The following is a 12,604-nucleotide window of genomic DNA, read 5'->3' as shown; positions in this document are numbered from 1 at the left end:
TGGTGCAGCTGTAGCAGCACTGCTGCCAGTGCATGACCATTTCTAATGCAGACGTAGCTTGTGTTATCAACCATATTTTGTTCTAGTTCCCTTACACTGCGCAGCTACAGGCATGCTTTTTTGTTACCCATATGGTTTTGATCTGTATAGCTTTGCCAGCAGTATTGGTAGCATTGGCCTGGCAACTTCATTGTTTATTTTGAGGATGCTAATTACTTGTAACTCATGATCTGAGATTAAACTTTTGGTTATTAGCTTGTCTTTTTTGGCCTTTTCATGAGGTGGTTGTAAGTATAAATTTATCCATGTTTATCTAGTGCTTATATGGGATTGGGAAGGGGGTGCCTTGGCTCAGATTTCTTGTGACCGCAGACTAATGAGAGGAGACGGTCATGGGCTGAGGGACAAAACAAACCAGTTTTTCTTTTTTCATGTGTGCCCTTTGAGGGCGTACATGAAGAATACATGGGGACACTTTGATTTCTATGGCACTATGGTTTCTGTGTTGTGAAATAGAAAGGAATAAATTGGAAGTGTCTGTTTAAAGCATGAAGGCATTAGATCACCTGACCTTTAGCAAGGGCTTACAGAACAGTGAATTTTTGCAGATCCAGAAATTAGATTATTGCCTTTTGCTTCTTTTTTTTTTTTGGGTTTTAAAAAGGGAGTGTGTTGTTGGCTTGTTCTTAGTTGTTTGGCATTTCAGGCTTGACTGGAATGTTCACTAGCAACAGAGAGCAATTAACAAAAGCAAAAGAAAATGGGCATAGAGGAGGCAGTGTCTCTTTGTTAACGGTATGTACCGTAAAAGGGAAGTTGAATGTTCAGTCAGAACTGTGTAAGTCTCTCCTGCTGCCCCATCTCCCAAAGACTTGTACTGAAATTTTTTATTTATAAATTTTTCTGTTGACTTTCTGCCTGGTATTTCATTATTCATCATATAATTTGTTTTAGTAATATCCTCCAGTACTCAAAGTTCTTTACATTCATTTTTTCAGGGTGTAAAAAGCAGTTGGCATCCAAAAGGTAATACGAAATAGATAATAACAAGCTGTTGTCTTTGAAAAACATCTTGTCCAAGCATTGATACTGCCATCCTTTAGCAGTTCCACAGTGCTATTTCTTAGACATTCTGACCATAACAGACAATATTAAGGCTATGTGAAATGGTGTGACACCAGGCAAGTGTATGCATTTGTGCAAAAAATTTTGTGTTCTGCAAGCCTGCTAGTAAAATTTTCTGGCAGTAATTTCTATTCACTTAAATTCCACAATGAAATAACCTTGTTTGATGTACTCCTCTGTCTTACCTACAGCTTTAAAAGGATTGTATTAATGTTGAAATATGTTTTGAGGAGAATTTAGGAAAAGAACTTAAGCAAATAGAAATAAGCTTTCATACCCCCAAATAGGGTGATTTTATTTCTTTATAAGGTGAAGTCAAGTAGAGGCAAATTAGTGTAGAGTTCTAGCATAAGCTATTGGTTGACAAAAAAAAGGCCATGGAAATTACTGTGCTTACTTGCTTGACTTGGTTTTGTTTTGGTTACTTTTAATCTAGTATTAAGAACTATATGTGACTATCATTCCCTAGGATCACATTTCCTTGCTAAAAAAAGATCAAGTTTTAATAATCCCAGATTTTCAAGACCTTGGTTTACATCCTGCTTTTTTTCCAGTTGGTGGAAAGTAGAGCTTAATGGTAGGATCATGACAATATCTTGATTTAGAATTAAAACATGTGGTTGTACTTCAGGGAATTTTACATAGCAAAGTGTTTTTTTTCTTTCCTATTAAAATATTAAATCCAAATGCTATTAACAATTCAGCAGCTAAACATTTTAATTCAGAAGTCATTGGTATAATTTTTTACTTCGAAAAACCCCAAACCAAACAACAACCCCACCCTATTTGCCTCAGCTAATTGGAATTTGTTTTTCTGGATTTTTAAAATTGCTCATACATCTGATCTGGTTTTATACTTTTTCATTTAAAATTGATTTTTCTTACATGGTATGATCCTTGGCTTCCTTCTGTAGAACAGATATGGGTCTCTGAGATTACTACAGCTTCTTTGCTCTCCCAGTTCTCTTACTGTCATATCAAACAGATCTTTTTTGTTGTATGTACTGAGGCCAGCTAAATATTTAGCCTCAATGATATCTTCAGGAAATGTGCTATTATCAGAGGAGGTGCATACTATGTTAGAGTTTAGCACATTTTTCCCCGTTTCAACATCATCATTATGCCAGTGTCCTGGCATACTGATTGGCAATAATGAATGTTTGCTATGTATTCAACGTGTAGATTGTTTAGAGGCATTTCTAATCATAAATTGTTCCAACATAAGAAATTATTAAAAAAAAATATTTATGCAGGTAGGCTAGGTAATAAAATAGAGAAAGTTTTCGATTATGAACTTTCCATACATTTTTTATTTCAAAACTGATTTTAATTTTTTTGTATTTTGTAGGTGTTGATGCACCTACAGTATGCTATGAAATTGAGAGCTGTGTGCTGTATTGTGACCACCTTATTAGTTCTTAATATGCAAGTCCTTTGTGCAATTGTATATACCTTGTCTTGGGGACGGGCTCACACCCTTCTCGAAGATTTTAGGCTTTGTTCCATGAGAATTGCTGCTTGTTGTGGTAATGCTCACATAATCTGGGCAAGGATCGTGCCTAATGCATTAAATAGTGCTTTCTCAAAAAAAAAAACAAAACAACAAACCAGCAAGGATTTTTCTGGTTTTAGGGAACTTTTATAGGCTTTACAGAGATATTTGTTCTGAGTAATCCTATTGACATCTGTAACTAGTTGTTCAACATAAAGATACAAAATGCTTAAAATTCAGCCAAATTAGTAGTGTAAATTTGGATAAGTAATGCAACACTACTCACTGCCTATCTACTTCAGATTTATGAAAAGGAAGGTGAGGTGTAGAGTACTCTGTGGTCAATCCTCTATATTATGCATATGAATCATCACTGGTATTCAGTCATCTTGATAAAATATGTCTATCTAAAACTTGAAAATCTATTGATCTTTTTAATAGATCACTTTATGAAAATGCTAAGAAAAAAATCACTTTCATAATTTGTTTCCCTGTTTTGTTGTTAAAAAGTGCTTTAAATATATAAATAGAAGACTGATTTTATTCTTATGATGATTTAAAGCTGAATTAGGTTCATTTGATGAAGTCTTCAGCCTTTTCTGTGAGCATGGTTCATAATTGGCTGATGTTTTGCAAGGTGGACCAGATGAACAAGTAAAACCTGGGAGTTTACGTGACTAGAAGTATTTTTTTAGATATTATGCAGAACATATTCCAATTCATCACACACAGGTTTTCAAGCTAAAATAAACCAGACTTTATGCACGAAAAGCCTTATGCATACTGGATTGACATAGGAGTGACTAAACGAGTCTGCTGTTTGAGCATGTGAAATATTTTGTCACGAAAATTCTGGTTTGACCAGCATCTGACTTCTGTGCTGCCTTTGAGTGATATTTACATTCAAAGTATCTGTATTTAGAACTACTGTTCTGAATACAAGTCAATATTACATGGGTTTTAATTTCACAAGTATTTTTCAGCTATCTACTTAGGAGTATGAGTGATATCTGATCGCCATAGCATTTGTAACCCGTGGTTTAATCAATGGAATGATGGATTTGCATTTCAGTTTACTTACTTTTCATTATACAGGCAGAAAATACTTCTTCTGCTTCATTCCTGGAAACCAGAAGAATTCCATCTTGGCCATGAATTATACTTAAAAAGTTAGGTAGAAAGGAGAGCACGCCATCTCTCTTACTTCTGTCAAGAGAAATAGTAATGATTTGTGTACACATTATAGATTTAGTCTTCAATATAAAATAAAAGGTAATAGGCAGTGTGTAGGTTTACAAGAAATTCTCCTAGAGGTATAGGAGTACTAATATATAGGAATACTGATTTCAGTAAAATGAATGCCTATTGTTGCAGTGTATTACTTAAGGTGTTGTGAGTCTCAGGAGCAGCAGTTCTGTCTTAAATTCAACTCGTCTTGTCCATTTGTCCCTATTTCAACTCAAACAGCCACATCTAGATGTGATTTCAGGGAGCTTTCAGTTCTGAAATGTAATTTTTTTTCTCAGAGAACTACATTATTTTACAAAACTGACAAGTAAAAGGCATGCAACACTACCTTGGTAGTACTACAAGTAAGCTTATGTATTATCACGGTGATTAGCTGGATATACCCTTAGTTCACTAGGTAACAATTCTGTAAAGTAGATTTCTGTTACCACTTTGTTAAATATATTTAATTCTTCTTCAGATACAGGAACATAGGAATCTGCCTTTCATGCGTGAGTTAAGGTACCTGTTTGCACTTCTAGTTGGTTCAAAGAGAAAATACGTTGACCCATCAAGAGCGGTTGAAATCCTTAAAGATGCTTTTAAATCGAATGATTCCCAACAGGTAATTTCTGTGGTTTTTTTCATTCAAGTTTATGCATGCTTTCAAATGGTTATCTGGCAATAAGAAATACTTTAAATGCACAACAAAAATTCAAAATGTCCACAGAAAAGAAACTTCTAATTATCAGGTTTTGAGTTTTTTCTCTAGTATTACGTGATCTCTGGTCACTTTTATAAATAAAATCTGGTCAGCTTGCTTGTTTTATTCAGTATACTTTCTTGTTATTATTTTAGAAAGTAACCAATAGTTTCGCATTCTTGCTTTTGGGGTTTTGTTTCTAAGGCTGTGATTTTTCTTTTTTTTTCTTTTTTTTTTTTTAAAGGGCTTTATTCTTGTGCTCTAACAATGCTTCCAGAGCTGGTACAGTCCTATTTGTCCTGTAGATAACTAGTTTGGAGTATCCTAATACTTGTATTCAGAATTCTTGCCTAAATCATAATGGGTATATTTTAGTTTTCTGAGAAACACTTGGTTTCTGCATTTTTTTCCACATGAGGTTATGTGGTGAAGGTATTTAACGTCAACAGCATTGCTGAATTTAGTGCTCGATGAAAGTAATATTAGTCACCACTTGTTAGATACCAAAGGTTTTGAACAATGGGATTCATAGGATGCCTTTGGACTAGCATGGTATGAAAGCTGAGCCCCAGTAATAAAGATCACAGGACAGTGTAATGGCTGAGGAACACCAGAGCCTTAGTATGCATTAAGAGCCACCTATAAGAAAAAACATTCATAGCATAGTCTTGGATATAGTGTGATTTTGGAGCTGCTGTTAAGAGGAATAAAGCTATACTGATCTTGTAAGGTGACACTTTATCGTGTTCTGTTACCTATGTGAACACATACTGATCACTTTATATTTTTTCAACAGCAAGATGTTAGTGAATTTACACACAAATTACTAGATTGGCTAGAAGATGCCTTCCAAATTAAAGCTGAAGAAGAGAGGTAAGTTTTTGTTGTGGTTTTTTTTTTTAATTTAGTTCTGTATGTAGAATGTTTTAATGAGAAAAAGCAAACTGAGCAACCAGAAATCCACATCTTCTTATATGGCAGAAAAAGATCTAACACCATAGCTTTTTTTAGTTCAATATACCTTTCTTTTTCCATGAATTGTCCATTTTCATCATCTTGTTTCATGTTAGAAACCTTGCTGAGTGAAGTCCAGAGTCTAGAAGGATTAGACGTGTTTTGTACATAACCAATTACGCTTTCTTTTTGGGTTTTTGTTTCTTTCGATTTGAAAGCAACTTTTCTTTTCAATCCTGTAGTTTAAGTACTTCAAACCTTGCTCGTTTATCTTTTCAGAGGTAAATACTCATTGTTTGTATATCTGTACACTGTCTTTTTGAATATATCGTTTCTAGAGTGTTGCAGGAAATAATTTTTACACAGATTTTGTACACTTTAACGACTCAGGAGTTGAATCTGATTTACATAATTTTTCCTAGAATTAAGTGCTTCTGAAACTGACTGAAAATATGTGAATCGTTATTATTAAAGGAAAGTGCAAAACTAAATGAGTATCTGAGTAAAATAGCATTTCCGTAATGAATTCAGAATATTCTGCTCATAGTTTTGTGAAAGTCAGAGCATTATGTTTGGTATCTTGCACTTACATGCTTTCTGTTTTCAGGGATGGCGAGAAATCAAAGAACCCAATGGTGGAGTTGTTTTATGGACGATTTCTAGCAGTAGGTGTACTTGAAGGTATGCATCTGAACTTCCTTGGACTTTTATGCTCATGTCTGCTTAGTGCTTGTCTAAGTTTGTAACATTTTAGCTACTTTTGCGGACATATACTTGGAGACTACACGTTCAGTTTGTGACCAAAGGTTTGTCACAGACTGTCATGAGAATATGAGACTGAAGTTAAACTGAGCTGCAATGGTCCAGAACATTTTTTTTTTTTTCTTTTTCCAATAACTTTCAGGAGCTGAGCATATTTAAGAAAATGCTTGCAAGAAATTATCATCAGGGCACCTTTTGCTACTTACTAATGGTATGCGGAAGGCAAGTTATTGTGTTTTGTTGAGCTAGTCTCTCGCATTATTTCTGCTTCATTTAATGCAGTTTAACATTTCAGTTACTGCATTTTCTTCTGCAAAATTCCTGGTATGGGTAAGTCACCCTCTTAAAAGTACAGTGCATTGAAAACAAGTCAGTGGAAACCTGTGCAAGGGCAGTGTCAGAGTACTGAAGAGGAGACTGTACAAGCTTCCCTTTATCTTATCTGTATATAATTAGTAGATCTGCAGAATTGCAGTGCTCTTGTGTTTCTGGGAGGACAGCAGTTGTGAAAATATTCTAATGTTGGTGATTCTGTCCCCTATCCTGAGAGTGAATGACTCCTGAGATGCATTTGAATGAAGAAGCTATAGTTTTTAAAGTGAATTCCAGGTTGTTGCTCTACCTGGAACAGTGTATCTAATGATTTACTTTCAGACTTACACATTCTGCAAATTTCTTGCTACTAGCTAGCATTCCAGCTTGTTTGCATTCAGCTGCTTTCTTCCCTTATGTTCTCATCTTAACTGAGGAGATACGTAAAATCCAAACCAATGGAAGGAAACTAGCTGATGTGAGAAGACTTGTTACTGACTTTAGGATGAAATAAATTTAAGTTGTAGATTGGAAGCTTGTCACCCACATTTCTTCTCATGTTTGAACTTGCATCTTTATACGCTGTTACCAAATCATGATCTTGTTTTCAGGATGAAATCGCGAGTGTTCTCTTTTGTGCTTTATTTTTGCAAAAAGTACTTATACAAAGGGCTGTTTCATACCAGCAATTCCACTGACTTTGCTGATTCAATGTAGAGTTGTATTACTGAGCTGGTATTTGCAGGAGCAGGACTTTGATTTATATGTGTAAAATTTCCCATACATTTGTGGTGCCAAGTCATCTTGAGTTTTGCTAATTACCAAGAGATGCAAAAACAATATTAAAAAAAATGGGCTGAAGAGGAAAATACAGTAATTTTCGATATGAGATTCAAGTGACTTTCTCTAGTAACTTGTTTTCATACATACAATTGAATTGCTCAATAACAAAATGTGGGTACTGTTCAGTAGACTAGGCAAGATGACCTAGGATTGTTAGGCTTTTTGTAAAGGCAAAGTTTTGTTCCTAAAACCTCAACTGTTTTAATTTCTTATGTGAAGGTAAAAAGTTTGAAAACACAGAGATGTTTGGCCAGTATCCACTCCAGGTTAATGGCTTTAAAGATCTGCATGAGTGCCTAGAAGCTGCAATGATTGAAGGGGAAATTGAATCTCTCCATTCAGAAAACTCTGCAAAGTCTGGTCAGGAGGTGAGTTAAGTTCTCCTGTGGGCTTCTCTTGGGGGCTGCTGTAGTGCTCTTTAATTTTCACTGGGTTTCGTGGCTGTTTGTGTGACCTGCTGCTGTGTTAGGTTCTGATGCCTGACAGAACTGGGTTGTCAATCTGAGGGGTTTGTATCTCTCCGAGTATCCAGAGTATCATCTTTTTTTAATTTTTCATAAGACACAAAGTTCATGCTTATTAAAAGCTGGCACAATCAAGTGCTTACAGAGGTAATTTGGAGCAGGCCGGTTCCCACCTGTTGCTGATATTTGATCACCAGAGAGGTCATGGGTGTAATGTCCTGTGGTAGCTGACTACTGCTGACTGACTTGCTGACCTGTGCCATGCAGTAAAGAGCAACCATGAGCTGTGCATTTGACCGTTGCTTTGTTGTTATTCCTCTTTGCCTGTCTTGTAACTCCTCAGCACCCTAGCCTTCTTCCCCTTTTTCTGATGTTTCCCACCATCCTTCCCTTTGCCCCCTACCCTCCTTGCAGCAGTGGGCAGGTAATTCATGTTCTGTGGGCTGCTCTTTTTCCTCAGAGAGCTCTTGCTAGAGTAGGAGGCTGCCAGATGTCAGAGCATGCTGAAAGCATGTGTGGATGGATTCAGATGGAACCCCATTAAGAAGTGGGATGTGTAGTGTGTGGTGTTGGGGTGAGATGATAAACAAGACAAGTCACAGATTACAGAAAAGAGGTAGTTGGATCATTGGTGACTGTAGAATGAAAAGGGAGGGTATGCTCTGAAATGTCTCTTCTTATTGCTGACATGTATGTATATGCCCAGCATTTTTCTCTGGCAGAGCTCTCTCTAACAACATGTACATTATTGATGTGGAAATACGGAAATTCCCATTGCCTGTGGAGGCTAAGCTGCTTTTTCTTTTGGAAGTTGTTCATGTTTCATCACAGTTATTCTAAAGATGTGAAATCTTAGGAGATTTCTTTTACTTAAGTAAAAAGTTCAGGTATAGTTTCTTCCTTGATGTCAGTCTTTTGCAGTGATGAAATTTTGCTTTCTTTAATCATATCAACGTACACAAAGGGTTTCATTACTAAGCATAGTGACATACCCTGAAATCATCCTCCAGTCTAAATTGCTATTTCCAATTTTGTGTTATCGACAGAAGTTTTATAGTATCCCTTTTGCAGTTCCTTTTTCTGGTCAGGTATTGCTGATCGAATATTGATCAACCAAAGGGGATGTTAACAAGCATTTTCAAATGTTTTTACACATCTTACTGGATGTGTTCTTCTTTTGCATGATGTTTCCATTTTATTTTATGTTTTGGTTTTTGTTTTTTTTTTTTTTATTTCAGCACTTGTAGAAACGTCTTATTACAGTGAGCATGTTTCCTGAAATATAACTGAAAGGAAAAAAAAATCTCTTAAATATCTTGGTACAATACAAAGCTCAGTTGCTTTATGCAAGTTGAAATCTTGTATGTACTTAATACAGGAGTACAATTGTTCATCTTATGGAGTGAAGAATATCTTGCAGTTAAAACCTATGTGCAGTCATGCATAAAATGTCAGTTCAGTTATAAATGCTTGACTAGACATGTCAGACTATTTTTATTGCTTTGTTCTGATTTTGAGGTTTTTTTTTTCACCTGTAATTTCAGTGTCTAGAGTGTTAAGATTTGTGTTTTGTGAAACTGTCAGGGTTTTAATCAGCTTGGCTTCTTAGCATGTAGAAATGGAGGTAAAATAGTCGTATGACAGATTGACAACATTGGCAAAACAAGAAAGGTAATGTGTTAAGTCCAAATTTAGAAAAAACATTACTGCATTATTACCAGTGCCAAGTAAATTGATTACATTTCCCTGAACTGAAGTCATTTATTTATAGCGGTTGTTGCTGTTATTAGTTATGTTTAAACATAGTGCCTCAAAGGGGTTACAGGGCATTGGAAAGTTTGAAAGTACTGAAGGAAGGTGAATTTCTTCTAGTTTTATCAGCGTCTGACTCTGCTGAACAGAGACTTCAAGTGGCATTCATCTCAGATGGTAGATATCAAAGCTCATAGAAAATAATAATAACACGGTAGTTGCATGTATGAAAAGATCCTGAAAGTAACATTCTACTTTTCTTCTTCACCATTGCATCAAATGGGGTACTTAGCTTGTTTATTATCATTATTGTTGCTGCTATTATTATTATTATTATTATTATCATGATGCCTAAAAGCCCCAGCCATTGAGTTTGGTGTCAGCAAGCAAGCTAATGTACAAATGAACAAACAACAACAAAAAAAAAAGAGACATTCTCTGTCCCAAGGAACTTGAATCCAAATTCAAGAAAAGATGAAGATTGATTGCATGTACTTGGAGTTAGAAGATAGGGAAAATGAGAGAGTGTTTGTCAGCATCATGGTCGATAAACTTCAGGGCATCAGCAGCTTAGTCATCATTAAGGAGTTTGGGGGCCTTGCAATAAAAGAGTTTAAGGTGGAGGAGTTGTGGTGTGGCTTTGCTGACTTTAGCATTGAAATCTATTGCTGCATGAAGTTGCTGCAAGAGAAATGTTATGATCTCCTTTAAAACTGAAAAGGTGATTAGTGGAGGCTGATACAGGCAAAAAAAAGGAAGGCAGCTTACTTTGCTTGTAAGCAGGTGAGGGGAGTGATGCTGAAGACAACAAACAAGGAAAATTCAACAACATCCTGGAAATCTGTTAGTGTGAAAAGGCTCTCTGCACTAAGGCCAGGCAAGAGGAGAAGAGAGGAAACATTGCACTGATATGTGGAGTGATGAGAACCTAGACCTGAATTTTAGCCATGTGCACAGAAGGAAAAGGCTCTATTGCATGAAAAGACTATTCAAGACCTTTGGCTGGATAGGAGAACTCGAAGCAAGCCCCAGGTCAAATGCCACGTGTGGGCTGTGGACATTGGTGTTGGAAGTATGTGGCAACAGTGTCTGCGGCAATCAGGGAAGCCTGAGTGGATGTTTAGTGTCCCCGTTTCAGCTGGTGTAGAGTTAATTTTCTTCCTAGTAGCTGGTACAGTGCTGTGTTTTGGCTTTAGTCTGAGAATAATGCTGATTGATAACACACTGATGTTTCAACTTAGTTGTTACTAAGATTGAATTCATCTTGTACCTGAAGAAGCCAAGTGTGTAAGGAAAGAAAGAAGGACTAAAGTTAGACCTCTACTGAATACTCAAAGAAAATTGGGATAAGGTGATGATAACATGGGTTCGTCCATGGACGGATTAACAGTGGTTAGTGACATGAGCAGAAACTTCAGAAGAGGTTGTTAGTATGGAGGAGATTTAAAGAAAAATATGACTTCTACAGCGCCAGGAGAGCTGGTCTCACGCAGCCCGGAGTACTCACTGGTCCTGCTTCAGGGTTCACTGGAAACTCCAATACTGGGTGAATGAAAGGGTCAGAAACTTGAGCCTGAGGGAACTAGCGGGAAGAGCGCTTGATACAATGTAAACAACCCTTTCAGTGGCATGGGAGAGTTAAAAGAGGACAGGGCAGTTGGCAAGGCAGGTGGGTTCAAGTGTAGGCCGCTTTTAGTCTGAACAAGACAAATGTGAAAGGAAGAAGCCTTTGTGCCTGCTCTGCTTTAGCACAGATAGTGATAGATGAGTTGGAAAACTCTGCAGCATGGATGACAAATGGTCTCTGTTTACAGTGAAGGGGAAAGATGGGAACTTCGTAAAGCTTATGCTGATCTGCCCTCTAAAATCGGTTTCTGTTATACGTGTGTCAGTCTGCAGGTATTGTACCATTATTACTAATGTTCTCCTATTGGAAGGCATTCATTGTGGGGTGTTCTGTTTTTTCTTTTGTTCAGCACTGGTTCACTGAGCTTCCTCCTGTCTTAACTTTTGAGCTCTCAAGATTTGAGTTTAATCAGGCTTTGGGGAGACCAGAGAAGATACACAACAAATTAGAATTTCCTCCAATTTTGTATCTGGACAGGTACAGTATAATATTATCAACAGAGTCCTTGTATGAATATAAATTACATCTCATGAGTTTGGTAAAGTTGCTGGTGCATCTTATCTGTGCTTAAATCACAGTAAATTTATTTTTTAGCTAGACAAGTTAAAATTTCCATGGGTTTCATCTGTTTCAGAAAATACACGTAGATAACAATTTAAGACATACTACTAAATTGTGCCAAAACATTCTTGCACTTCAGTCTTTAATTTATTGCTAGATAGCGGTGTACTAAGGAAAAATACTTTGAATAATCACACTGTTTATGAGTCCAATTGGGAAGGAGGGTGAGAAGTCAGCTATTCCATCATGGTGTACTACATAGACTGCATGGTTTGAAGAGATTCTCAGCGTCAGTGCATGCAGTTTATGTGTTGAGGTGAGATACCATGATGCCTTTCAGTTAGATGCTGAGTATTTATTTGTGAGTCTAATTAATGAAACAGGAGTATTGCTATGTGATTGCCTCCTAAACTGTCTAGTTTAGAAGCTTTCTGATTACATGTTTGTCATCTATAGTATGAACTTTTGATACTGGGGGGTAAAAGCATCTTCAGAAAATTGTGGGAGGGAAGATTTTAGCATTTTCTTCTCAGTTCTGCTTTACTGCTTAGTGTATTGTAGGTTCTAGAGAGTGTGAGGTTTTTATTAGCCCTGTGGTATGGCTGATGTGTACAGACCTGAGTTTCAGTGATTGGATACTATGGGCTGACACCTCTTTCTGAATTTCATGTTTTACAGGTATATGCACAAAAACAGAGAAATAACAAGAATTAAACGGGATGAAATCAAGAGACTCAAAGAATACCTCACAGTTTTACAACAGAGATTAGAACGGTACTATA

The 12,604-nt window shown here is 36.6% G+C and overlaps 1 protein-coding gene across 3 annotated transcripts in view; it reads left to right on the top strand.

Annotated features, from left to right (window-relative positions):
- The window catches only part of USP25 (ubiquitin specific peptidase 25), an 89,862-nt gene that overhangs the window by 51,541 nt on the left and 25,717 nt on the right, over positions 1-12,604 (top strand). For all 3 annotated transcript variants that reach the window (XM_061453777.1, XM_061453779.1, XM_061453778.1), the window contains 6 exons: positions 4,332-4,469; positions 5,344-5,420; positions 6,109-6,182; positions 7,638-7,786; positions 11,611-11,738; positions 12,501-12,596. In XM_061453777.1, the coding sequence (XP_061309761.1) occupies positions 4,332-4,469; positions 5,344-5,420; positions 6,109-6,182; positions 7,638-7,786; positions 11,611-11,738; positions 12,501-12,596 (662 nt within the window). The remainder of the gene's footprint in view (positions 1-4,331; positions 4,470-5,343; positions 5,421-6,108; positions 6,183-7,637; positions 7,787-11,610; positions 11,739-12,500; positions 12,597-12,604) is intronic.

Source organism: Pezoporus flaviventris, unplaced genomic scaffold, assembly GCF_033815535.1.
Source record: "Pezoporus flaviventris isolate CSIRO_AGI_PZ_B2104156 unplaced genomic scaffold, CSIRO_AGI_Pfla_v1 ptg000015l, whole genome shotgun sequence".
Lineage (NCBI taxonomy): Eukaryota > Metazoa > Chordata > Aves > Psittaciformes > Psittacidae > Pezoporus > Pezoporus flaviventris.
Note: the sequence above shows the minus strand (reverse complement) of the source record. Positions and strands in the feature narration are given on the sequence as shown.